General features: G+C 38.6%; 5 protein-coding genes across 5 annotated transcripts in view; 3 read left to right on the top strand and 2 right to left on the bottom strand.

Moving 5' to 3' along the window:
- Positions 1–394: 394 nt before the first annotated feature.
- LOC101299359 lies at positions 395–3135 on the top strand. Its single transcript, XM_004293834.1, has 3 exons — positions 395–669; positions 1625–1853; positions 1980–3135. The coding sequence occupies exons 1-2, from the start codon at positions 472–474 to the stop codon at positions 1805–1807; spliced, it is 381 nt and encodes a 126-aa protein (XP_004293882.1). The 5' UTR covers positions 395–471; the 3' UTR covers positions 1808–1853; positions 1980–3135.
- Positions 3136–4411: 1276 nt separating this feature from the next.
- LOC101299848 (pentatricopeptide repeat-containing protein At3g46790, chloroplastic-like) lies at positions 4412–5983 on the top strand. Its single transcript, XM_004295501.1, has one exon. The coding sequence runs from the start codon at positions 4412–4414 to the stop codon at positions 5909–5911; it is 1500 nt and encodes a 499-aa protein (XP_004295549.1). The 3' UTR covers positions 5912–5983.
- A 2284-nt stretch (positions 5984–8267) lies between these two features.
- Positions 8268–10044, bottom strand: LOC101299566 (putative pentatricopeptide repeat-containing protein At1g12700, mitochondrial-like). Its single transcript, XM_004295500.1, has one exon. The coding sequence runs from the start codon at positions 10042–10044 to the stop codon at positions 8341–8343; it is 1704 nt and encodes a 567-aa protein (XP_004295548.1). The 3' UTR covers positions 8268–8340.
- Positions 10045–10715: 671 nt separating this feature from the next.
- Positions 10716–15664, bottom strand: LOC101305146 (E3 ubiquitin-protein ligase RGLG2-like). Its single transcript, XM_004293765.1, has 11 exons — positions 15073–15664; positions 13100–13184; positions 12877–13017; positions 12648–12761; positions 12396–12493; positions 12222–12301; positions 11984–12089; positions 11776–11903; positions 11386–11515; positions 11061–11117; positions 10716–10975 (listed from the first exon to the last, which is right to left on the bottom strand). Exons 1-11 carry the CDS (start codon positions 15277–15279, stop codon positions 10889–10891), a joined length of 1233 nt encoding a protein of 410 aa, XP_004293813.1. The 5' UTR covers positions 15280–15664; the 3' UTR covers positions 10716–10888.
- Positions 15665–18516: 2852 nt separating this feature from the next.
- The window catches only part of LOC101297913 (protein strawberry notch-like), a 13949-nt gene continuing 5902 nt past the window's right edge, over positions 18517–26563 (top strand). Inside the window, exons 1-14 of the mRNA XM_004293740.1 lie at positions 18517–19034; positions 20820–20885; positions 21074–21247; positions 21336–21466; positions 21576–21652; positions 22069–22250; positions 22398–22475; positions 23318–23450; positions 24334–24394; positions 24658–24739; positions 25595–25723; positions 25863–26006; positions 26122–26221; positions 26300–26431. Of these exons, the coding sequence (XP_004293788.1) occupies positions 18600–19034; positions 20820–20885; positions 21074–21247; positions 21336–21466; positions 21576–21652; positions 22069–22250; positions 22398–22475; positions 23318–23450; positions 24334–24394; positions 24658–24739; positions 25595–25723; positions 25863–26006; positions 26122–26221; positions 26300–26431 (1924 nt within the window). The 5' untranslated portion in view covers positions 18517–18599. The remainder of the gene's footprint in view (positions 19035–20819; positions 20886–21073; positions 21248–21335; positions 21467–21575; positions 21653–22068; positions 22251–22397; positions 22476–23317; positions 23451–24333; positions 24395–24657; positions 24740–25594; positions 25724–25862; positions 26007–26121; positions 26222–26299; positions 26432–26563) is intronic.

Here is a 26563-nt window from a genome sequence, read left to right as displayed (position 1 = left end):
AATAACTTTAACAGCTACTTTCAGGTACTTATTCATGTATTTCCTGTTGAATACGATGTATCCCTTCGTTCTCCAAGTGATAAACAACTTGGATTACTAGTCTAAAACAGAGTTAAAACCTTAAGCTTCTTGTTGAATGATCAATGTCCAATACTAATAGATGTGTGCGAGTCTTGTTCCGAACAGCTTCAGCTTGACGCATCGTACTATGTATTTTTTTTGTTTGATCAAATGAAAAACTTAGATAATGAGTTGAACTTACAACTTACGCATTAGCAATTTATTTGCATGTTTTTTTCTTGATTTTCTTCGGCCTCGTAAAATCGGTTGGGCTTCCAAGAAGAGTATGGTAAACCAGCAATTTAGTTGGAGACAATGAAGCCCAACTAAAGCCCAATCAAGACTAAACAAACTGATGAACCCACCCGACTGGAAAACCTTTTGGAAGCGAATTCGTGCGATTTGAAGAAGATGTCGATTCTGTTGAAGAGCCAGACATGGAGGTGGATAGTGACCAAGACTCGCGACTCCAAGCCCTTCTTCTTCACCTTCGCCACCGTATGCGGCGTCATCCCGGGTATTATCGGCTACTTCGTTATGCAGACCACCAACTCCGGCAACCAGGAGCTCGAGGCCGAGCTACGCCGCAAAGCCCGACCCGATACCCTGGTACGTTATCCAATTTGAGCTTGTGGAATTATAGTTGATATTTGAGATATGGGTTTTAGTGGTTTATCATCTAGCTCAAGAAATGTTATTGATTCTTGAACTAGGGAAATAAAATAAAGGAACTTGCTGTTGATGATCAGAGTGAGTTGAATATGGATGGTTGCTAGTTGGGTTTCATTGTTGACTTGTTGATATGGGTTTATAAGTAATGGGTTTTGTTAGTATTTGTAGGCTGTAATTTGTAAATTGTTTATGAGATTTCAAATAATGCAGGATATGCTAGTATTAGTAAGCTTCAGGCTGTAAGGAAGATTTTTGCTTGCTAGTATATGCGGCAAAGTGCCGGATTGTCTAGTAATTTCGGTTGGTGTAGGTTAATGGAACCAATTGAACAAATAGCAGTTCTCCGGTGTCTGAGTTAGTTTTGCGAAGAGTATCATTCACTACGTTTATAGCAACCCCCTCCTCCCTCCTATACTGTTACTTGCAGCCTCATATTTTGCTTTCAGATTTCCCCCATTTTGGCTTTTTCACACATGCTGCAGTTAAGCTGTGTTAAGTATTTTGTGTCCTGGGATGTGTTTTCTCTTTTACGATGATCATGTGTCTTCTGATATAATCTATATGTAGATACCGGTGCATCTTTTTATGAAACATCTGGCCTTATGGTTAGATCTGACAAAGTTTCTGACCTTGAAACTCATTATAAAGAAAACAAATCTTTACAACAAAGTCTGCTTAGTTTATCTGGTACTAAATCCCTGTCCTCCATCAAGAAGCAATGAATAATATATCACATGTTACATATCCTGAGCACTGCAGCTTTAAGTTCTAATAGCAGTTCTTATGAAGGCGTATATTCAGTTAAAATGGATTTCAGTCTATGTTGTTTCGTATTGGTATTTTTTTTCTTGAAGAGAAATGATGAAGTTTATTGCTTAAAACCGTGAATCAGATGATGGGACAAACAAATAAAGAAAGATTGGCAGAATACCTAGGGGAGCTGCAGCGGAAAGAGAACACAAATGACCGCTATGTTGCTGCACTGAGAGGACAGACATTGACTAGGAATCCATATGTGAGAATTCAACCGGTTCAAAAGGAGAGCAACACAGAAGCTGACAAGGAAAAGAAGTAGATCTGATTGTCATCCACTACCAACATGAATGATTTATGTTTTGAAGGTATCTGTGTATCTCGTTAGAACAATGATGCAGTGATTCTCTGATGTTATGCAAAATTTGGTTGGCTGTGGTTTGTTTGATGAATACTTTTCTTACTTGATGGAAGTACAAATACTTTGTTTTCAGAGGTTTTTATGTTATAGGATAGTGGATGTACCGATGTAGTTGTTCAGATCAACAAGTCTGTCTATTAATGGAATGGTGGTCTTCTGAATTGTTGATTTTGCGGCAAAAGGAAATCTGCTGTTGTACAACCCTAACACCTGCCAACATGAATAAATGTTTTCAGCCAAAATGAGATGTAGTCCTCAATATTCATTGGCTTGATTTGATATTTTTTTTTCTTTTTTTTTTCATTGACCAGTTATATGAACTATGTTGTGAAAGATGAATTTGTGTTTTTTTACATAATATATCTATCACTTTGTCTAAACTGATGCTCAAGTTTTGTGTCATGAGATTTACCAAACTATGAGACGCCTATAACACCCTTTAGAATAAGAGAAAACAAATTTGTGTACACATCAATCCAACGGATTTTTGTCGTTCAGGCCGCAAAGTCAACTTCTACAGAAAACTGATGGTAAACTTCAGAACTTCTCTATGAACTTGAACTCCAGGCAGCAGTCACCATTTTTCATCCGATCCCCATCCCTATCTGTTTTGGTCTGAGATATGGGGTAGCTAAATTGGCATCAACACCTACATTCTTGACCACTTCTTCAGCCCTGACTGCAGCTGCTCTAGCAATGCCAAAACTGACAACTTCTCCACCGAGATGATTCCATGATTTCCATTCTTACACCCAATGAACTGAGCGAATGCTTCTATAATGTCCTCCATGGAGTGCTCATTCTTCAACCAAAGTGTTAGTGATGTTTTGGCCACACCGGTAAGTCTGGGCGTGCAAAGTCTCTTTTAGTTGTTGCGGGCGGGCCACCGCGCGGACACGGAATGTAGTGGTTGTAGTAGCGGGGTGCACTTAGCCTTCTGCTTCTAATCAAGCGACTGAGGATGGAGAGAGCACCAACTCCACCGTAGGGTTCTTCAGATTCGCCTTGCGTACTGGGCAAGGACTTACAGTAGTCCGCCTGAGCATCACAATATCGATACTCGACGTAGGATCGAGCAGAGCTTCAATTGGGAAGGAGAGGAAAAAAGAGAAAGCTCCGGAGAGCGTACAGGGAAACGAAAGGAAAGCTCCGGGGAGCGTCTGAGGTTCGACTAGGTCGAGAATTGTATTGTATTTTGTAGAGTTGAGTTGTTGTATTGTTTGTTGTGTGTAGTGTGTCTGCTCGAACTCCTTTATATAGAATTACTTAGGGCCACAGGTATTGGCCCAAAGCATGTCAAAGACTTGTAGGAGTCTTCAACGATAAACGTGGCGTAGGCGATGTAAATCACTTCGTGGAGACCTAAAGGCCTTCTAGGCTTATCCTGTTAGATGTGCATACGTATCATGTATACATGATTAAGGAATAGAACCAACCCCTTCCCATGCAAGCAACACATGCACGTGTTGTCCTTCAAGCCAAGCATGGATAATTGTCTCCTTCTTCAATTGAAATACTATAACTCTGGACGTGTATGCAAAACAGATATGCACAGCTTGCATGTATATCTCCTTAATCAACTAGAATTAGGAGTAATCATATGTTTCACGTCTATGTGTCAAACATGATTGCACTCCCGTCCAAATCCATCTTAATCATACATCTCCTTAATCATATAGAAGTAGGAATGATCATATGCTTCTCTCCATGCATGCTCACGTACGGCTCGATCATGCAATTAAACACCGCTCCTTTCTTTATTCAAGGGGACGGCGGGATGCTGGCGAGATGCCTTTGAGATGCCATCGAGATGCTTATGTGATTAAAGGACCACAAGCCATGCACGTGCTCTTGTATATACAAGTTGGGGTGCGATGCCAAGTCGAGGCGAGGTGTTCCAAATCGGGGCGAGGTGTTCCCCCAGCAATTAAATTCTTCTTGTACGCGAAGTCCATTATGCGGAGTCCATTCGTACGCGGACTGTCCAGCTCGCATGACTTTCTGGCGGGCCATCACTTGTAAACCTATTATTTCGGGCTCGCCGGTATGACGTGGACCATAAATTTAACTAATATTCACATAGACAATTACTGTCCAGTAAAATATTAATTTGAGTGTAAACAAGTGATGGAACTTATTTTCTGTCCACATTGTTTGTTTCAAGCTTTGCCAAATCACTACCGCCATGCTCCGTATAATCGACACTCATTAGGGTTTAGGGAGCTTCTTCCCTGTTTGATAATGTTTAACACCTATAATTTACAATAGAACGGTCGAATTTAAAAGTTAAAAGGAGAAACAAAATGAAACCATATTATAAATTTCTCGGTTTCAGCTACCGAGTTCTCTGCGTCTTGCCTTCCAACCATGATGGCTTGTCGATACTGACTCTGTTTTCTGTTACATGTAATGTTGCCGCTATCCAAGACCCAAATGAATGTGATAGCTAGACAAACAAAGCCGCTAGTTTCACGAACCGAAGCCTTCAACTTCTTAAAGTCCTTCATGGGTGTTACAAGATACACAAAACCCCATTACAGAAACTCCTACGATTACACAGACTTGCTCCAACAATGCACAAACACCAACTCCATCAAGAAACTCCACGCCCAGATCATCTTTTCCGGTCTACACCAAAACCCATTTGTCGCTTCAAAGCTAGTAGCCAAGTACGTGGAGCAAAGCGACTCATCAATGGAAGACGCACGGAAGGTGTTCGATGAATTGACCGAGAGAGATGAGTTCGTATGGAACGTGGTCATTCAGGGCTATGCAAATGTCGGGCCTTTTGCTGAAGCGATTAAAATGAGTAATGCAATGAGGGTCAGTGGGTTGCCCCCTAATCGGTACACGTACCCTTTTGTGCTCAAGGCTTGTGGAGCAATGAGAGATGGGAAACAGGGGAAGGTTGTTCATGGGCAGATTGTGAAAGCTGGGCTTGAGTTGCAGGTGTTTGTGGGGAATGCTCTTGTGGCATTGTATTCTAAGTGTGGGGAAGTTGAGGTGTCGAGAAGAGTGTTTGAGGAGTTGCCGAAGAAGGATCTTGTTAGTTGGAATTCCATGATTTCGGGGTATGTTGCGAATGGTTATCCGAATGAAGGTGTTGAGGTTTTTCGTGCAATGCTGCAGGATGATGGTGCATGCTTGCCTGAACATGCCACTCTGGTCTGCGTGCTTCCGGCTTGTGTTGAAGCATCTTCTGTTGAAGTTGGGTTTTGGATTCACTGTTACGTTGTGAAGTACGGTGTGAAAGTTGATTCGGCTTTGGGCAGTGCTCTCATTACGATGTATGCGAATTGTGGTCGAGTAAGAGCTTCCAGAGTTATATTTGATCGGATTAGTGATAAGAATGTGGTGCTGTGGAGTGCCGTGATGAGGTGTTATGGAATGCATGGGCATGCAGAGGAGGTGCTCCAGATGTTTTTGCAGTTTGAGGAGTCCGGCTTACAGCCTGATGCTGTTGTGCTTTTGTGTTTGTTGTCCACTTGTAGTCACGCAGGGATGGTTGCAAAAGGCTTGGAAATCTTTGACAAAATGGAAGAATACGGAGTAGAGAAAAATGAGAAGCACTATGCTTGCATTGTAGATCTTCTGGGAAGAGCTGGATTACTCGACAGGGCAGTCAAGTTTATTGAAAGCATGCCCATACAGGCAGGGAAAGATGTATACGGTGCATTACTTGGAGCTTGTAGGATACACAATAACATAGAACTTGCCGAGGAAACTGCAGAGAAATTGTTTGTGTTGGATCCCGAAAATGCTGGAAGGTACATTCTTCTGGCCAGCATGTATGAAGATGCAGGGCGATGGGAGGACGCAGCTAGAGTGAGGAGGCTAATCAGAGAGAAGAACATCAAGAAGCCAACCGGACGTAGTTCCATTGAGGTGGAGTGCATATATCACACGTTTGGAGCTGATGATGAGTCTCACCCATATACGGACCAGATATTTGACACATTGGAGAGATTGGATAGAATAATGGAAGAAGCCATAGTAATGGTTTAGTGGGATTAATAACTCTGCCTCAGGAGAGGCAAAGCAATTGTGCTGGATACCTTAGCTGTAGAGCCATGTCGTATGACAAGTATGTACTCTGATACTTTGAATTAACTTCATTCATTGTGCAAATTGAAAAGGGAATTGTATCTGGATGAAATTGTACTTAAAAGTTCAATAACACACGAAAACAAGGGCACCTGCCCGGGTCAATAAAAGATATTCTCTGCCTGAACCGAATCTGTTTTAGAATGTAGTTCTAGCTAGTTTTGCTGTATGTAAGCCTGTCTTTTGTAGTTGCGTTGCTCTGTCTGTTGTTTTTCTGGTAGCTGATAACTTTTACAGCCCCAATTGTTGTCTGTACTATTATACATTGTTCTTTGGTAGGTGGGGTACGTACTGGGAAAATTAAAACCAACTTTGGTGGGTTGTTCTTTGGCAATTCTCTTTTGCTACTCATAGAACTAATGGCTAATTTGTTCATATACCTAATAGCTTTTGATACTCAAACTCTGCTAATTTCAGTGAGTTAAACATTCTAACAGAATAAACCAGAAGTTACAATGTGTAGTAATTTGAAAGCCTAACAGAAAAGCAGAAGTTAAAAATTCCCGTGATTTAAGAAACCAAATATATACATAACAGGAATGGAAATAGAAGCAGGACTACATGTTTGGGCTAGAAAACAGGACCGTACAAATAGATATTTGGGAGTCTAAGCAACTCCAGAAAAATATACACAACTTGATGAACATATAACTCCGTTTGAGAGTTATCCAGAATAAACCCTGAGACGACTATGAGGTAAATGCATTTCATGCATATCATGTTTTATAACTGATTGTGAGAAGATTGAGTTTGTGTTTGGTATAGATCTGTCTAAATTATCTTTGAGATATTTTAGGAAGATAAATGCATATTTGTTATAACTGATTTGATTCTTGTTTCCTTGTCTATCTCAATTGGGAATCAAAGGTGATTCAGTTGAGGGGGAGTCCTTCCCCTTATATATATGATTGAGTTGTATCTTGGAAAGGTAGAGTTTTTGATATTTTGATAGACACATTGTGTTCTTGTTGCAGCACTACCGCATATTTTGTTTTGGTGAAATACTCTCATTCCTTTGTTATTGCTTCATTGCATCTGTCATTTCATTGTGATCGAGATCAGTGTATTGGCAAACAAGGAGGGCTCAGTGCATCTGTTCAAGACTGGATCCATTGCTTGTAGAATAGGAAGATCAGTTGTAAAAGGTCAAGCTAGTTTGTATGCTAGTAAACGTGAATGTATTGTACTTCACTGCTTGATAGAAACTGTAACTCTATTTGCTATTAGTGGATTGTTTTAAGTGTGGACTACTATAAAATCTCACAGTGAGGTTTCCTTGTGGAAGGTTTACACTGTAGTTAAATCTGGTGTTCTTGTCCTTCTCTTGTTCTTCTTGCAAACTGTATTAGTTCAGAAACAAAGAAAAACCAGTAGATAAGTCCTAAACATACTTTCACATACTTCAGAAAGTATTACAACAATGCAGGAAAGCATACCGCTTCATCGCTTCGGCCATCCCCTACGGGTGTTGATATTGAACTTGGTTCATGAGTAGGAGGTGGACGATGAATGTATGGAACTGGTGGAGGGCGTGGAACTGTTCTTTTCCCTTTCCCTGTTGTACGTCTTTTTTCCAGGTACAATAAGACTTACATTAGGAAGCATGCAAGTGACTAATTCAATCAAATTGATTTATCGGTATATATCATTCTTGGTTCTCAAAATTTGATCATATTGACAAGCAGAAATTTATACTTGAGAATGACTGTTAAATGAGTACGCTGCCAATTAAAGGGCAGTGAAAACAATCAAAACATGAGGTTCTCTACTCAAAAGAAGATGAAGAAAAATGAAGCCTAGTCATCAGAAAATTTGATGAACCATACCCAAGAATACCAAATTCGACAGTTGCCTTATACTGGAGTCCATCGAATCAGTTAAAAAGTGGACCATGGATAATTCACTAGTTTAGGACAGTGATATTAAACACAAAAGAACTAAATAGGAGGAATAATTGCAAAGTCATTTTTCATTGTCTTACCAGATGAATGAGAAATAATTCTTCAGATATACATATAGCCAGAAACTAAAATACAGTCTATCATGTGAGTGTAGACACACATACACACGATCATAACGATATAGAAACCAAATGTGACCCAAAATTGGAGAGCAACAAAGGAACTGACATTATGTTTCAATGGTAGTCTTACAAACAGGATTCACGAAACACCCAAGATTGCTAAAGGAGCCGGGCTACAACAGTTTCGAGTTTCCTAGTGAAATTGGAAATATATATTTCAAATATTCATTTAACTTCGGACTGAATTTTTAAGCCATGCTAATAATACAGGGTCAACTTTATCCTTTGACAACAAATCAACAATCAATTACATAGTTGATGCATCTCCAGAGAAACCCCTCTCACTCATTTCTTCAATAAGACTTGTAGCCCTCGATGTCTCGTTGTTATTGATAAAACCTCGGATAATTGTGTTATAGGTGCAGCCATCAGCAGAACAGCCTTTTTGCTCCATTTCTCTAAACAACTTTTCTGCTTCAACTAAGATGCCACCATTACAAAGTCCCTTGATCATTATATTGTATGTCCATACATCAGGCAGTACTCCTTTCGATGACAAACCAGAGAAGACGTCTGTTGCAGATTCAATTTTCCCAGCTTTGAACAGAGCTTCAATGATAATATTGTATGCTACAATATTTGGTTTCAACTTGTTCCCTTCCATCTCTCTAAGCAATTCAATTGCCTCAGAAAGTTGTTGGTTGTTACAGAGGCCATCAAGTATAATATCATAAGTTTGAATATCTGGAAGTTGGCCACAATCTTGCATCTCAGAGAATAACTTTTCTGCTTCTTGTAGTCTCCCTGCTTTACAAAAACCATCAATTAGAGTGTTATAAGTAACCGTATCAGGAACAAGTCCCCCGAGAGGCATTTCCTTGAAAATCTTGTAAGCCTTATCGATCTTTTTACTCTTGCAATATCCGTTAATCAAAATGTTAAAACTCTGAACAACAAAGAAGCCCTTGCTAAGCATTAGATCAAAAACTTGTTTTGCCTTGTGCATTTCTCCTCGCAAACAGTAACCATCCATAAGGTAACTGTATGTAATCGTGTTAGGGTCAACTCCTCTTTGAATCATAATCTGAACCACACTGTTGGCATGCGCAACCATCCCGTCCTTACAAAGCGCATGAACCAGGATATTGAAGGTGCATACATTTGGAAAGATACCTTGACTGGCCATTTCATACAACAACCTCGTAGCTTCTTTCCAGTGGCCTATATTGCAAACTCCTTGAATCAATGAGGTGTAGGTAACAAGGTTAGGAGCAATACCTCTACCAATCATCTCTGAGAAGAGGTTCTTTGCTTGGTCAACTAGTGTATATTTACCCAGGCTGTCGATGATAGTGTTATAGGACACTATGTCAGGCTTGCATCCATATTCTTCCATTTTGCCAAGTAATTGAATAGCTGCAGTGTTGTTTTCCATCGTGCAAAAGCCCTTGATTAGTGTGGTGAAAGTAAATACATCCGGCTGGCAGTGACCTCCCTCCACCATTTTGCTGAAAAGTGGAGCTGCATCAGCCACACCATTTCGGAGAACAAAACCATTGAGAAGAGTGTTGAAGGTTGTGACATTTGGTTCAAGACCCAATTTGAAGAAGTGGCCCAAGACAGACAAGGCATACTCCATTTGGTTCAAATGAGAGTAGCAATTGATGATAATGGTGAGAGTATAAGCATCAGAAGCGACTCCGACGAGACCCATTTGTCTATTTGAAGAGAGGACTGCTTCAAATTGTTTGAGCTTGACAAGTTGACCCAATATCTGAGTGAACCGGACAACAGACGGCAGAGGACGTCTTTGAAGCATTTCGTCGAACACGTTCAAGGCATCCTCAACATTACTCGCTTTGGGCTTCGAGGGTCGGTTTCCTAGATGGGTCTCTCTAGATTTGCAAGGCTTTGTGTGTAGAGAATTAAAGAAAGCAACAAGAGGAGTGAAGTGAAGAAAAGGCATACCTCTTGTGGCTCTGCAGTAAGAACAAGAAGACGTTTTCGCCATCATTTTCATCATCTCTGGGTCTCGATATTCGGATGGGTATGGAAAAGTCTGTATCTCAAATTGCTTGCTTTGCTTTTTTTGCAGCTTAATCCTTCGGTGTTTCTTTGTTTTTTTCGGTAAAAAGGACTATCCTTCAGTTTGTTTATTTTTTTACTTTGGTGTGAGATGGGTTCTTACTTTTTACCCCACTCAGTTACACATTCCTAATTCACCAATCAGCTTTTTACCATCACTCTCAACCTCCATAAAATCGATGGACTGCAGATACAGGTACAAATCATACTGCAATTATTAGTGTATAACTGACTCTGTTTTCTGTAACATGTAATGTTGCCAGTCTGCCACTATTGAATGTGGTTCTAGCTAGTTTTGCTGTATGTAAGCCTGTCTTTTGTAGTTGAGTTGCTCTGCCTGTTGTTTTTCTGGTAGCTGATAACTTTCATCCCCAATTGTTGTCTGTACCATTATACATTGTTCTTTGGTAGGTGGGTACGTACTGGGAAAATTAAAACCAACTTTGGTGGGTTGTTCTTTGGCAATTCTCTTTGTGCGAGAGTAATAGCTTTTGCTACTCAAAACTCTGCTAATTTCAGTGAGTTAAACATTCGAACAGAATAAACCAGAAGTTACAATTTGTAGTAATTTGAAAGCCTAACAGAAAAGCAGAAGTTCAAAATTCCAGTGATTTAAGAAACCAAATATATACATAACAGGAATGGAAATAGAATTAGAACTACATGTTTGGGCTAGAAAACAGGACTGTACAAATAGATATTTGGCAGTCTAACCAACTCCAGAAAACATAATATACACAACTTGATGAACATATAACACCGTTTGTGAGTTATCCAGAATAAACCCTGAGACGGCTGCGGATTGGCTGGCGGCATATGTGACAGTTGGATAATCTTGCTCCGCAGTCTCTGCAGGCCTGCAATGAAATGATTGTTAGTAGCATAAAGAGAGCTTGAGGAACAGACGAAAATCACGCAATAGTCACTGCTAGTGCAGCTCACCATGTGTCCACAGCCAAACGCCAGATCCTTTGCATTAGTCAGGCAGATTGGGCAGACCTGCATTGAAAAAAATAAATAAAATAAAAAAACCAATCTCAAATTCTAGTCCCAGTAAGCAAGATGTGTGGGGGAAAGTCTACCAAGTCCTCACAAATGTGATATGAGATAGATTATTCGAAATGATTCATCTTTGCTACCTATATATATTGGAAACTACTTCAAACTTTATTCTTTTGTTATGTTTGTTCCACCTTTTTTTTTCAATATCTCTCAGGTGACATTTATCATACTTCAGAAAGTATTACAACAATGCAGGAAAGCATACCGCTTCATCGCTTCGGTCATCCCCTACGGGTGTTGATATTGAACGTGATTCATGAGTAGGAGGTGGACGATGAATGTATGGAACTGGTGGAGGGCGTGGAACTGTTCTTTTCCCTTTCCCTGTTGTACGTCTTTTTTCCAGGTACAATAAGACTTTCATTAGGAAGCATGCAAGTGACGAATTCAATCAAATTGATTTATCAGTATATATCATTCTTGGTTCTCAAAATTTGTTCATATTGACAAGCAGAAATTTATACTTGAGAATGACTGTTAAATGAGTACGCAGCCAATTAAAGGGCAGTGAAAACAATCAAAACATGAGGATCTCTACTCAAAAGAAGATGAAGAAAAATGAAGCTCAGTCATCAGAAAATTTGATGAACCATACCCAAGAATACCAAATTCGACAGTTGCCTTATACTGGAGTGGGATTTCCATGAGGGCAGCAAGAGCAAAAGCAGCCTCTTTCTCAGAGGCAGATACTTGTTTAGCCATTATGTCCGTAAAATTAACAAACTACCAACAGAAAGAAGCTAGTTAGAGATTTCAGGTACTCTAATAACTCTCCATTTGAAGTCTATAACTTAGTGCAATACCTGAAAATTATCGAATTCTCTTGTAGGGAGCTTGTCATCAAATTTTCTCATGTCATCCCAGGGACCATCGCCGACTCCAATAAGAATAATGGAGAGTGGATAGGAACTGATCAGGTAAGTTGTTAAAGTAAAAGTTTAGATTCTGCTTTATAGGCCTGCAGGTAATGAGTAATACATTGACACATCTAGTGCCTTCGGGCCATTTGAATCTTAAGAAAACATATTTTCCAGGTTCTACCTTGCATCTGCAATTGCTTTGATTGTCTTCTCTTCTTGTGGACTCAGTTCCTTGTCGTTGGTATTGATGCTTCTTGTAACCTTTACAATTGAGGAAACTATGTTACCTAGTACAAAATGTTCTCACACACGCATTTGCATACCATTAGAGAAAGAAAGGACTCTAGATTTGAACCTGGCCATCTGCAATGATAACTAACACATGGTATTGACCTGCACTTTTCTCCACAATGTCCATTGCAGCCTCAATTACAGGTCCATAAGAAGTTGGCCCTTAAATAGAACATATATTGTTAAAGCTGTGATTCGTATGATAAGCAACAGAACATGTAGGCATATGATTAGAACTTAGAAGATGTCCAGGTTGCAATAATACCTTTAATTTCAGACTATTTACAAAAGAGCAAAAAGTTTAGATTACACCAACCTGATAATCGTAAAGTAGGAACTATTCTTTTGTAGCAGGTCAAAACTTCTTCAAAACCATGACAGGGTGAATGATCAGTGTGAAAGCTGAACACCTCTTGATCATGAGTGGTAGCTAACAGAAGGGATAAGAGGATGAATGTGAAGTCAGTCCAGTGATCAAAATCCGAAACGAAAGAAAATATATAGTCAAGAATTTGTTTCAAATTTTAGAGGGAGCAATCTCTTACCATCACCAAAGCCAAAACAAGGAATTAAGTTGTCTTCATCAAAGGGAGACAAAGTTTTTCCGATTATAGAGATAGCCTTTTCGTATGGATTAGGTGCATCTCCAATGGCGTGTAGGCTTCGATTGTTAAACGACTTTTTGCCTTCAGTTCATACAAATAGTTATGTGATCAAGTGGAATCATGCATAATTAGTACTGTAACATATCATACAGGTTCAACAAACCTGTCCATTCATTGCTTTTAGTGAAGTCGATTCCAACAATGAGATTAGATGACTCTAATCCTTCTTTTCTCAATGCATCTGTAACCTGCAAACGAAGCAAGCCGATTACAACAGCAATGAGTTTCTGCAGTGCTAAAGGTAATGTTCATATTATTACAAAGGGTTTCTGACGCCAGAAAATTGCTATGATCATTCATTTTGATCACTAATCTCCTCTAGCTGGATGATCTGCATTGCAGAACAGAGCTTTTGGACATTGGTGAATTCTACAGAACAAGCTCTGCAATAAAGAATCACTCTTTACTGTGTTCATAACCTTTTACCCAGTCTATAACAAAAAGATGTGAGTGATGAATGAGATTAGATATACTGTATGCTGACTATGAACAGTATAAACTTCTCGTGTTTCACTTGAGTACTTCACCATATCCGTATAAGTAACCATCATTATCAACAGGCCCAGCAGTGAAAGTGGGATTTGTATAGATAAGCTGCAACCCCACTGCTTTCCTCAGTCTAGTCTGTGCGCCATTGCCCACTGGCTACGCTAAGGTAAAAGCTTCAATAATGGCTGAAAAATTAAGATTCCTGATAGCTTATTCTCCATCCTTGACGCGTTGACGTCAGAAAATGTATCATTTCTTTAAGAAATATGCGTCTACTACCCAGTAACATGATTACATGCGTGCTAGCTCCACCATGCTAATAGAAATCGAGTATTAGGTATATGCCCGTCAAAACATCCAGCCGGTTAACCCAAAAAACATTGGTTGCGAGTGAGATTTAAACTTAAGACCTCAAAAAAATTAGAGATAACGATAAGATATGAGAATCTGTCTCGATTTCCAACATGTTTGGATACAATTTAAACGACTTGAAGTCAACACTTGAATGCATGACTTACAAAATATGTATTGACCATAAAAATTAAACGATTTGAAGTCAACACTGGGATGCATGATAAACTAAATGTGTATTGACCATACGTTATATCCGAAATGGATAGCATATTCCAATCCAAGAGAACTGCTAGCTATAAGTCAAGTAGTGTGTGTGCATTTGTGTTCTTGAGTGTGATTAGAGCTAAGTAGGTTATTTTTATATCAACAACTACAACAAGCAGTCAAGACTGGAGACATAAAAGATGGCGCATTATTAGTAGTGGGTAAATAATACTATCACGTCCTTGTGTTTATCAACCTCTTGTTTGGATCTTAGTCATTTTGAATTGCCTGGGGTCCAGCTCTAAACTCCAAGTGTGTACTAGTGTTAAGAGAAGACATTCAATCATAGCTCGAAAATACAAAAAATATATTCGAATTCAAATTGTTGTGAACGTTAAAATCACAAATGATGTAGTTTCAAAAATAAACACAGTACTGATGCCAAAAGAATGTAGAGCATCTCATTCCAACATTAACATAACCAAAAAGTCCAAAACCACTTGGCCGATAAACATGAAACTACTTTTTTTCATATGACGGCAGTTAAACTTTGAACTCGTAAACTTAGAAGACAATGAATTAAAATGAGTAAAATTGTCAATGGTAAACATATTTTACTATCTTTGAATCAAATATTAGAATAAAATATCGAGTCATTGTGTTTCATACTTAAATTTGAAATAAAAAAATTTGTTGTATATCGTAAAAGGTTCGAACAGGATCCCAATTAACGTTAAATTAATATACACTCTATCTAAAACAAAAGCCACATGATAGTTAAAGAAGAGAAACACAACCGAATTTAAAAGGTGATACCAGCTAATTAACCGACTACTTCAACAACATATGAGTGCTTCTAGCTAGTTTGGATCAAGGTTCATTCTAACTTCTAATAATAATTAACTTCACCATTTGATAGGCAGACTTTGATTCTTACCTAATCCCAGTCAAAATTGCAAAAAGAATTTGATCAACAAGAAAATGAACCAAAATCAGGAAAGCAGGATCAGAAACAGAGAGAAGAAGAACCTGTTCAATGGATGTGAAGTTATCAGGAATATACGAGTACTTATGCTTCTTCTGGGTTACTGTATGTGCAGCTTTATCACCACTGGTTGATGATTTCTTCGAACCATACGACGCCGTTCTCCTATTCACGCTGCCGCTATTGCTGCTGCCGCTGGTGTCGCCGGTTGTATTGCTTCTCCTCTTGAAGAATGACATAACGCCTCCCATAACATGGATCCTCCTCCACACAAGCCAAGTATATATCGACGAGAAAAAGAGAGATGTATGTACATATATAGAGTGAATATTACTGAGTATTAGCTTAAAGAACCCGAAAAAGAAACACAGGTGGGCTCGAGCTGTGTGTTCGAGGAAGCTAGGGAGGGTTCAGACTTGAAAGTTGGATTCTGAATTGCGGGAGGAGATAAAGTATATGATGCCCTTTTCTGATTACTGGTCCGGTTGTGTTGGATTATTGTTAATATTAAACAAAGAAGAAGTGTGGTGATTACAGATTAACTGGTTAATTAAGGAGAAGGAGACTTTTTGGAGGAATTGTTAAAAAGTTTGCTTGCAGAAGAGAGAGTAGAATATATGCTGTCGAGTGTCCACCACGTCTCGTACGTGATTTGAGGAAAGGTTCTTATAGGATGAAGAATCGGACCATTAACCATCGTGACCTGGTGGTTCTTATTTAGTTGGGTATGGTTCTTAATTTAGTTTTAAATCTTAATGCTATTATTGTGTTATAATGTTTAAATCTCAATGTTGTTATTGTGTTACAATGCATAGTTGAAACATCTCACATGTACCGAGAGATTACTTTTAGATGTAGAAAACATTTGGCATGGGGTGCCCATTCGAAAATGCGCTGAGAGATTAACCACGAAAAAAGTAGAACAAATTTATTTAGTGAAGTCTCGTATGTCTCACATTATTAGGCTTAGTGTGTGCATGACTTACTAGCTAGTGCATTCTCTTTGTCTAGTCATTCAATGATGCTTTTGTTAAGTGCGTTCTTTTTGTCTAGTCATTCGAATATGCTTTTGTTGAACGCGTTCTCTTTGTCTAGTCATTTGAATATGTTTTTGTTAACGTACGAGGTTATAAGGAGACTCTTTGTTAGCTTCATTGACACTCCAAAAAAACATGAATTTTCGAAGAAGTTCATTGAGTGATTAGCTTATTAATTGGGTTGTTGCCCTGTAGTTTCTTTTGAGAATGGGGTTGGTCCTATCGTGATCAAGAGACATATATATGTTGAAACTAAATTTTAGAATATGTATTATTATAATCTACAGAGTTAATTTTAATGAATTATGTTTCAAGTTTGTAAATAAATCTTTCTAATGAGGACCTCTATGATAAATTAGGTTCAAGTTTGTATTACTAGATTGATAATATTGTATTGCGTTTTTTCGATTTTGGAAGCTTATAAAAGCTATATAAGTTTTGTTGTAAAAAAGAAAATTATTCAAGTTTTTTTTCGATGAAGTGAAAAATATGCAAGGGAAGATCTATTCGTGGCGTTTTGCAAATTGAATGAGAATTATAGAAGAAGATTGGCTGGCCTGCCCAACGCAGTAGAAGGCCAACCAGAGCTGGAAATAGAAGTAGGAATGGGTCCAAAATAGGGGGCACACATCATTATTTCTCTGGTCGGACCGTCGAAGTCATTGAACATAGATGTGTTGGTCCTTTTGGACGAGGGAACTATAAACGGGCCGGCTTCATGCATTTGCTTACTATTCTTGTTTACCTTTTGAACTTTGTGTTGTCATGGTAAATTGGCTACACTAGACTTCTCCATAACCAACTATCGAACACTATTAAGTGTGAATGTGTGATTAATAGCCGACAATTTAACATGGTATGATTTTTCAAGTTTTCAAAACCAAGAGCAATTAGGAAATTTTGATAGAAAAAAGGTTGGGAAGGATATAGAGTTGGTGCTAAGCTAAGTACTTTAGTTAGTTATTGTCATAATACATGCACATAATGAGCTTCGCCATTCCAATATCAATTCTCTAAACAAAATATTGATAAGTATGTCTATATTTCTCAATACCTCGTTAAAAACTTAAAACTTATAAGTGCATTTAAATAGGGAAGTTAACTGGAAGACTACGTGATAAAGTAGTCTGAGTTTACATCCAAAATCAATTGGCAATGGATGGAGTGACCCATACCTTTATAAACCCACAAACAAGGTCTCATATTCCCAATGTAGGATTTATATCTCAACACGCCCCCGCACGTGTAGCGAATTTTCAAGCCTAACACGTGGACAATATTTGGGGTTGACGTGGAGTTCGTGTAGCCTTCAGGCTTCACATGTAGACGTAGGTAACCCGCTCTGATCCCATGATTGATAAAGTATTCTAGGGTTCACATTCAAAACCAATTGGCAATTGATGGAGTGGCTCAAACCTTTACAAACCACAAACAATATCCCATTTTTCCCACACATGTGGCGAATCTTCAAGCCTAACATATGGACAACATTTTAGGTGACATGAGATTCGTGTGGCCTTTGGGCTTCACAAGTGGATGTGGGTAACCCGCTATGATACCATGATAAAGTAGTTTAGGGTTCACATCCAAAACCAATTGGCAATGAGTGAAGTGGCCCAAACCCTTATAAACTTACAAGTAAGGTCCCATATTCCCGATATGAGATTTATATCTCAACACAACGTCTCGATCAATAAATGTATACACTAGCAACTCCAAGTTGCCTTTTGGTTTTGTGAAATTTGAAACCTGACCTATGACATGACATAGTACAAATCCTCTCCAGTGGAATAGTTTTTTTTTGAATAGATCAGAGAATAAAATAAATTATTTTTGGGTTACAAAACAGTGTTCTGAAGATTAATTTGGACAGTAAAAAAAGAGAGAGGTAGAAGAAGAGAGAAACAATCAATAAACAAACAAATGATAGTAGCTTTCTCTTGTGTCAAATTTGACAGTAAAAACTGAGATGTCAAATACACGTCGGATTAGGCAGTTCCATTGAAAATAATTGAGACAGTCATCTATAGCCGTTAGATTTTCAGATGAAATTTAACAGTTTCACCGAAGATGCTCTAAAAAGGTTAAAACCACGACTACACAAACCGCTCCTCCAGCTCGTGCAACGTGTCAGTCAAGGCTCGCATCCCAAAGGTCGTCCGACCATTAACCGGAAGAAAATCACAAGGATATGTCTATATGAGTTGATGACAGTTACAGTGGCAGTTACTATCTAGCTACAGCATCCTTCAGGAGAATATCACGTGCCAACCGCACGTGCCGGGTGGGAAATCGCAGACGTCATTTTGATCTCATTCTTTTTCTTCTTTCTTTCTCCCAAATAAAAAGAAAACCCAAAAAAAAAAACTAAAACAAACAACAAAACAAAACACAGAGGGAAAGTGGGGAACCCCGAAACACTCCCAAACCCTCTCTCTCTCTTCATCTTCGCGCCTTAAAACTTCCCCCAATCTCATTCTGGCTTTAACAATTCCACCACCGCGCTTAGGGTTTTGAATTGCCGATCCACCACCATGGCTCAGCAGCAGCAGCAGCCGCCGGTCCCGCCGCAACTCCCGACCGCCGGCTCCACCGGCCCCGTCGGAGGCGTCCAGGTGCGGTGCGCCGGCTGCCACAAGATCCTCACCATCGCGGCCGGGGTCACGGAGTTCGTCTGCGGCACGTGTCAATTGCCGCAGATGCTTCCGCCGGAGCTGATGAGCCGGGCCCAGGCACATAACAAGGGCACGCTTGCTCTCACTCCGCCGCGGCCGCCGCACGTGGCCGCGCACGGCGTCGATCCTACGAAGATCCAGCTCCCCTGCGCCAACTGCAAGGCGATCCTCAATGTGCCTCACGGACTCTCTCGGTTTCAGTGCCCTCAGTGCCATGTTGACCTCGCCGTCGATGTTTCCAAGCTCAAGGAGTTCTTGCTGCCTCCGCCGCCTCCTCCCGAGGAGGTCAACGAGGTAAATTCACCTCACTTTGCTTCGGAATTTATTATACGAAATGCTGAATGTAGAATTATTTGAGCTGCTAGTGCTGTTTTGCTGTGGAAAATCTTCACATCTCTTCGTATCACTTTCGTGTTTGGGTTAAGTTGAGCTCTTTCGGACTCCTTTTGGCATATGTGGAAGTGATTACCGAGTATCTAGTGAGGGACTGTTCTGATTGTGGAATTTGATGTTGTTATCTGTAATAATGTTACTTGGAAGTGATTGACTGCATGATCGCGAATGAATTATAACTGTCCATTTATGTATTCAAAATCTCGATTTCCCTAGATGTGTGTTTATCCTTTGACTTCCCATGGAAAGTAATTGCAGATAATGAAAACTAAAAAGGAATAGCGAAACCGGAACATGAGATGGAATGTTTCATGTCCCACCACGTGTTCATATTGCAGGTTTAGCACTCGGGAGTCACAGCAGAAGGAGTTTCAGACTTGGCTGTATTAGCTCACCATATACATCGCCCCAAAACATTTCATTTAATTTGAAAGAATATTAGGTTCCCAACCTTGGTGCAATATTCAAACTTAAAACTTTTGAAGAGCTATGTAGAAAACATGCCTAGAATTGAGCGAAGTTGAACTTAAAGTAATGATCAGAGAAAACCTGTATGTACAATGTGCTTCTACTTCAACATTGTCATGCTGTAACCTTGGTGTGAGTGTCATTCAAGTATTTCCATATACTTGTTCACACACAGAGACACATCTGCTTGCTGTGAGCATGTGTCGAGGGGTTCTGTTCTGGGCAGTGCGTTAAACCCTTAGTGTATCTCTGTAGTGCAGTCAAGCAAATTCTGTTTGATACTGAACCCGCAAATTGGAGGAGCATGCTCCTACCTTGAGACATTTCCCCTTTCTAGTAGTCTTTGCTATGTATGTACTAGTTGTGATCCACTATTCTTATAGGTTTAATTTAAGTATCATTTCTTATTTGAAAGTTTCTTACTTATAAGATAATTTGGCAGTTTTTTCCAGTATGGTAATATGATATAATGACAGAAAAAAAGGGTATGATGTTTTTCTGAGTTGGATTTTCGTTGAAGAGTTCATTGACGGAATCTTTGTAGAAATTAATATACTTGGACTAACAGGGATGGTTCAGACCAAAAATAAAACAAGGTGACAGGTCTTCTGTTTTCTTTGGTTTCAGTAACAAACAGCGAATACTGTGATAGATAGTGCTAAAATCTACTTAGACGTGAATTGCCAAAATTGGCCTTTAAAATGATAATGTGGACTCCAGTTTAGTAAACTTGAGTATTAGCAGAGTTCCTCTCTGAACTGAACAAAGAGACACTGGATTTTGGTTTCTTGGAGAAGTAAACTTCATCTTCTTTTGTTTTGCTATTAGTTGATACTTGAGAGGAGTTTCATCGGTTCATATACACTGTTAGTACCTCATTGATCATTTATAGTTTGTGAACCTAGTGTAATAAACCATTAATTCTATCGAGACAGAAAAAGTAATCCTAGATCAGGTACTCTAAATACATGGTAGTAGAGCATGCAATTTTTGTTGGGCATAATATTGGTAACATGTGCTTCATGTCCTGTCATCCAATATAGTTGATCCATGTGTTAGGCTCAGTTCATGGGGGTACATGTTGAAAGTACCAAGTGCTGCATTGTACTTCAGATACAGTTTATTTTTGCATCCATGGAATTGTTTTATATTCTGGACCATACTGGCAAAGTTCAACACACAGCCTTATATTCTCCTTGCTACTTTCAAATGTGTCAGGTTGCCATTGAAGTGGAGCGAGAAGAAGATGAAGGTGGCCAAGCCGGGGAAACGTTTACCGATTATGTGAGTGTTTTCATTTTCCATCCATAAGCACTATTCTATTCTAGCTGCATCTTAAAACTTCTAAGAAGTCATTATCAAAAGTTCTATGTTGGTGTTTCCGTCTCTTCTCAATATTTTTTTTATTGACTTTCATTTAAACTTCTGGAACATCCATCTCATATAATTGTATGTTGCCTACTTTTGTGCAGCGGCCTCCAAAACTGTCCATTGGACCTCCTCATCCAGATCCCGTTGTGGAAACATCATCCCTGTCTGCGGTGCAGCCACCTGAGCCAACTTACGATCTCACAATCAAGGATGATTTGGAAAATAAAAAAGCTTTATCATGTTTGCAGATTGAGACTTTGGTTTATGCCTGTCAGGTTGCTATTATTGCCCCTCTTTTAGTTAATGGTCTGTAGTTTTTTTTAATATTCTTTTTTATTAAAAGAGTGTTGATTTCCTTGACAGAGACACCTCCAACACCTTCCAAGTGGCGTTAGGGCTGGATTCTTTGTTGGAGATGGAGCTGGTGTGGGTAAAGGTCGAACAATTGCAGGGTTAATTTGGGAGAATTGGCACCATGGGAGGAGAAAGGCAGTGTAAGTTTGTTTCATTGGTTGGAATTTACCCAAGTTCAAATGTTGCCTGGCTGATGTTATGTTTTGAAAGGTTATGTAATGGTTTTCCACTCGGTACCGAAATATGCAGGTGGATTTCTGTTGGTTCAGACTTGAAGTTTGATGCAAGAAGAGACTTAGATGATGTAGGTGCAACATGTATAGAAGGTAAATATTCAAAACATCAGATATAGATGATGTAGTTGCAACTTGCAAGTGATGGTTAGATGATGTATGTGACAATTTAATGTCTCGTTGATGACAAGAGAGATTACTCATTAAAGCATAAAGTATTGGCTATATAGGAGGAGGAGGAGGAGGAGGAGGAGGAGGAGGAGGAGGAGGAGGGTGGGTGGTCATAGAAAATAAATTTGATGTATAGAAAATAAATTTGATGTGTGTGATATAAACAGTTATTGGATGGTACTTTACCTCGTTCCCTTTTTCACAAAGTTTTGTTAGGTTTCTAGATTTTAAAACTATCTTGGAAATACTTCATTATCCATAAAATACTCTCCTTGTCTGATAAGCTCTATCTTTGAGATTGGTGTTACAAATATTTAAATTCTTTTTTTTTTTGTCAGTTCATGCCTTGAACAAGCTGCCATATTCTAAGCTTGATTCCAAGTCTGTTGGCATCAAGGAGGGAGTTATATTCCTCACATACAGCAGCCTTATAGCATCTTCTGAGAAAGGTCGATCACGCATGCAACAGCTTGTGCAGTGGTGTGGATCAGGATATGATGGTCTTATCGTCTTTGACGAGGTAATATTTGTTCATCGCAAATATATTTTTTATGAACTTCAACTTTTTAATTTAAAAAAATGTCTTTCAATTTAATTAATGGAATAATATGTTCCATGGTGTCAATATATCACTTTCTATTGCTAAGGGTCAATGGCTTCATTGTAGTGCCACAAAGCCAAAAATTTGATTCCTGAAGCTGGAAGTCAGCCGACACGAACTGGTGAAGCAGTTCTTGACATTCAGGTTTGTCTTCAAGTTGCAAATACTGATTATTAAGATCTTAGGATCCTTAGGTTTTGTAGTTGTTCCTTGTATTCGATCAGGATTGTTATGACTCTGATTACTACTATGCTTAAGTCTGACTAGATCTCTAACCTTAGTGGGTATGTGGTGTTCAACTTAATCCAGCCGGAATTTTGTTGCTAATAAAACGAAGGTTCTAAATGAATTTCTTGGAGTCAATTTAATTTGAATTAAGAAACATGGAACTCTTAGATTGTAGCCATTGGAAATTTTGGTCAGAGTTGAGACTCGAGACTCAAATGGCGTCTTCATATAATTTTAGTACCCTATTTTTCCTGTGATTTTGAACAAATATATTTGTATTGAAGTTCCTTTTATTTACTTATTTTTTGATAACTTTAAATGTCCTCTAGTGCGGAAAATGTTTCCAGTCCATTCTGCTATCCGATTGACATTTGCAACAGATAATAACAAATTTTTAACCAGAATATCTGAATAAAGGTTGCAGAAAAAGATTCTCAAAACAGATAATGTGATAAGAATTAGTTTTAAGGATAAATTCATAATTCCCTTGAAAATTTTCACGGCAGTTCCAACCTATTTAGGTCTCTTATGCCCATAGTATTTTCTCTCAATCAACTTAGCCAATGGAAGAACATCCATTTTAGCAGAAAAATGAAAGTCGTCACCCCCCTCCCAACAATCACCCCACATGATGCAATTGTAATACCAAATTTTTCCATACAATGATAAAATGATCTGTAGCCAGTACAGAAGCACAAAGTTGTATAAAAGTAATCTATAAATTCTGTTTTTTTTGTTTTTTTTTTTTGACATCACAGGCTCGACTGCCTGAAGCTCGGGTTATTTATTGCTCAGCAACTGGTGCATCAGAACCACGCAACTTGGGTTACATGGTTCGGCTTGGTCTTTGGGGGCCTGGAACATCTTTTTCTGAGTTCCGTGAATTTCTAGGTGGGGTTCTTGCTTATAGTAACTTCATATCTTTTTCTCTCTTGTTAGTTGGTTAATTTTCTATCATTCATATGACCTTTTGTGTGTCCATATATATATTTATATTCTCAGTTTTGATGCTAAAATAGTCAACCAATTGTGGTGCCAGGCTCTGTGTCAGCCTCCCTATGCTTTTCCTTGTGTGTTTAGAATTTTGCTTTCTTTGTTTTTTTTCCCCATTGTGTCTGCTATACTAGTGGTTTTATTTTGTTAGGGTTAAAAGTTGGAACAAACAAAATTTTCCACTTGTGAGAGTGTTCTTTATCTTGAAGAATCTATGGAAATAATTTAAGCAATACGTGTATTCTTCTGTGTGCTACCCTTTGTATGATGTGTTTCTCTTCACTAGTTGTAGCAACAGATACAAAATCATGCAGTGGAAGCCTGTCACGCTATAGGATTCAAGTTCGAATTTATCTGAATTGCTGGAGGATTAGATAGCTTAGTTGGCAGTTTCATTGTTATTGCCCTGAGTTATTATTATTATGGTCATCAATTTTAATTATTGTTTATATACCATTTTTCAGTATAGGAAACATAAACTTTTGTTATATGTGGATAAAGGGTACTAGTAAAGTAGACATCAAGCAAATAAACTTTCATATTGAAACAAATACAAATGCTTGGCATCTGTAGTCACATTGGAGTTCACAGTATTTTGTGCAAGAGCCATGTCAATTGATTGTTTCCTGTGTTTACATATTATATAATATTGGCTCATTCTTCTTGTGCTTGCTTGTTCACAAAAACTTCAATACCTAGGTGTTTGCTCACTTTTACTTTTAGTTTTTAGCGTCCACATACTCAAAAAGAGAGAATTTTCTTACATATTTCATTCATGTAGGAGCTCTTGAGAAAGGAGGTGTTGGTGCACTTGAACTTGTTGCCATGGACATGAAAGCCAGGTAACAGAGCTGAGAAAATTACGTTTTAAAGACTTATAATGAACAGAGGTGTTGTAATGAAGACCTAAGTTGGGGACTCAAGTTTGAGGACCTGCATGTCAGCTACTAGCTCAAGCAAAGATTGATAAAACGTACTCGCGGCCACCTAGTGTGCGCATCTGTCCACACATACTCTAATAACTGAGATGCAAGTCCTCAACCTAGGTCCTCAGAACGCGAGCATTGTTTTGAGATAAATGTGACTATGTTCTTTGATGTTTCAGGGGTATGTATGTGTGTCGTACCCTTAGCTACAAAGGAGCAGAGTTTGAAGTTGTTGAGGCACCACTAGAAGACGAAATGATGGTATACTACACTCATGTGCTTAAATTTCTGAGGCACAATCTGAGATTTAATGTTTAATTAGTAGCAACAAATTTGAAGAATGCAAAAATTCTGCTTAGGAGGCAAGATGATCAACAACTTGCTTTATATTGACAGCTGGCTATAAGTAACATCTCATAAATACAGGGAAAAACCGGAAGAACGAGAACCCCTGATATGGTGTGCTTAGAATATTTAGATCAACTTTAATTTGACATTCCGAAGTAGTGGACTACAAAAAGAACTGCTATAAACTGGATCGCTCATGTCTGAAGAGAGGGAGATATATGGCTAGATATCCGAGAGATAGAAGTGGGCAATCTAGAAGACTAAGTAGGAAGAAAAGAAAAATGTTTCGGTACACCTTGATGATTTTTTGACTTTCTTTTATTTAAAAGTATACCACCTTGATGATTCAACAATTTTAATGATCATCAGAAACATCCAAGGCATGCTTAGTTTGTGACCTACTTTAAGGGGCAAGATCTGAATGTGTTGGTCAATCAAAGATCTCATCAAATAATTCCCTTTTTGTCCCTCATTAGGCTGGCACAGTAATACAGGATGTAGAAGCATACTGCCTTGACTACACAACAACTTCAGTTTTCATCAGAAACATATTGAGGCGTACCTAATTCGTGATCTGATTTTAATTGTAGATGTGCTTGTTATTAATTGAAGATCTTTCTTCATAGAATTCTTTTTTTTTTTTCCATCACTCCGGCTCTGCATCCTGTGCTACTTCTAGCAAGGCACAGTTTTTTTGATCATGTGATCCCTTTGAGTTATCTAAATGTTTTCAATTTGCTATGTGATAATATCACACTGTTCTCTTAGGAAATGTACAAAAAAGCAGCTGAATTTTGGACAGAGCTGCGAGTGGAAATACTAACAGCTACTGCCTATCTCACTAATGAAAAGCCTGCTTCTAGTCAAGTCTGGCGATTATACTGGGCTAGTCATCAGGTACTAACATTCTTTGTTCATGGATGTTTGAAGGTTTGGACTTCCACAATTGTTCAAACTATTACAGTTGTGCTTTAAGATTTTTTAAAGGTATATTTATAAGTCTTCTAATGCTGTTTGTCTTGTCCATATGTTGCAGCGTTTCTTTAGACATATGTGTATGTCCGCTAAGGTGCCTGCTGCTGTAAGACTAGCTAAGAAAGCATTAATGGAGGACAAGTGTGTCGTAATTGGCCTTCAGAGTACTGGAGAGGCACGAACTGAAGAAGCTGTGACCAAATATGTGGGTATATTGGTTTCATTTGTACTTGGTTATTTGTTTTTTCTTTACTATATTTATTTGTACTTGGTTATTTGTTTTTTCTTTACTATATTTATTTAGTATATTATTTATGTAGGGTCTTGAACTTGATGATTTTATTTCGGGACCCCGAGAACTGTTGCTGAAATTTGTAGAAGAAAACTATCCTTTGCCTGAAAAGCCTGATCCTGTCACAGGTTATATGTTATAGTACTTTTGCTTGCAAATTATTTAGTTTACTGTTACTACCTACTAAATCTTTTGAGTTGTAATAGGGGAAGAAAGTGTAAAGGAGCTTCAACGGAAGAGGCACTCAGCCAGTCCTGGTGTTTCGATGAAAGGGAGAGTGAGGAAAGTTGCAAAAATGCAACTGCCAATTAATAATGAAAGTGATGAAGAATCTGAATGTGAGATTTAGAAACTAGCTGATGACACATAGAGTGCATGTCTTTATCTTTGATATCTTGATGTTTTACGCATAAAATTTGGTTTGATTCTCAAAGTTATATATTTTGCTATACTCTCTCTGGCTTTTACAC

Source organism: Fragaria vesca, linkage group LG3 (assembly GCF_000184155.1).
Source record: "Fragaria vesca subsp. vesca linkage group LG3, FraVesHawaii_1.0, whole genome shotgun sequence".
In the NCBI taxonomy this organism is placed as follows: Eukaryota; Viridiplantae; Streptophyta; class Magnoliopsida; order Rosales; family Rosaceae; genus Fragaria; species Fragaria vesca.
This window is presented reverse-complemented; position numbering and strand designations above follow the sequence as displayed.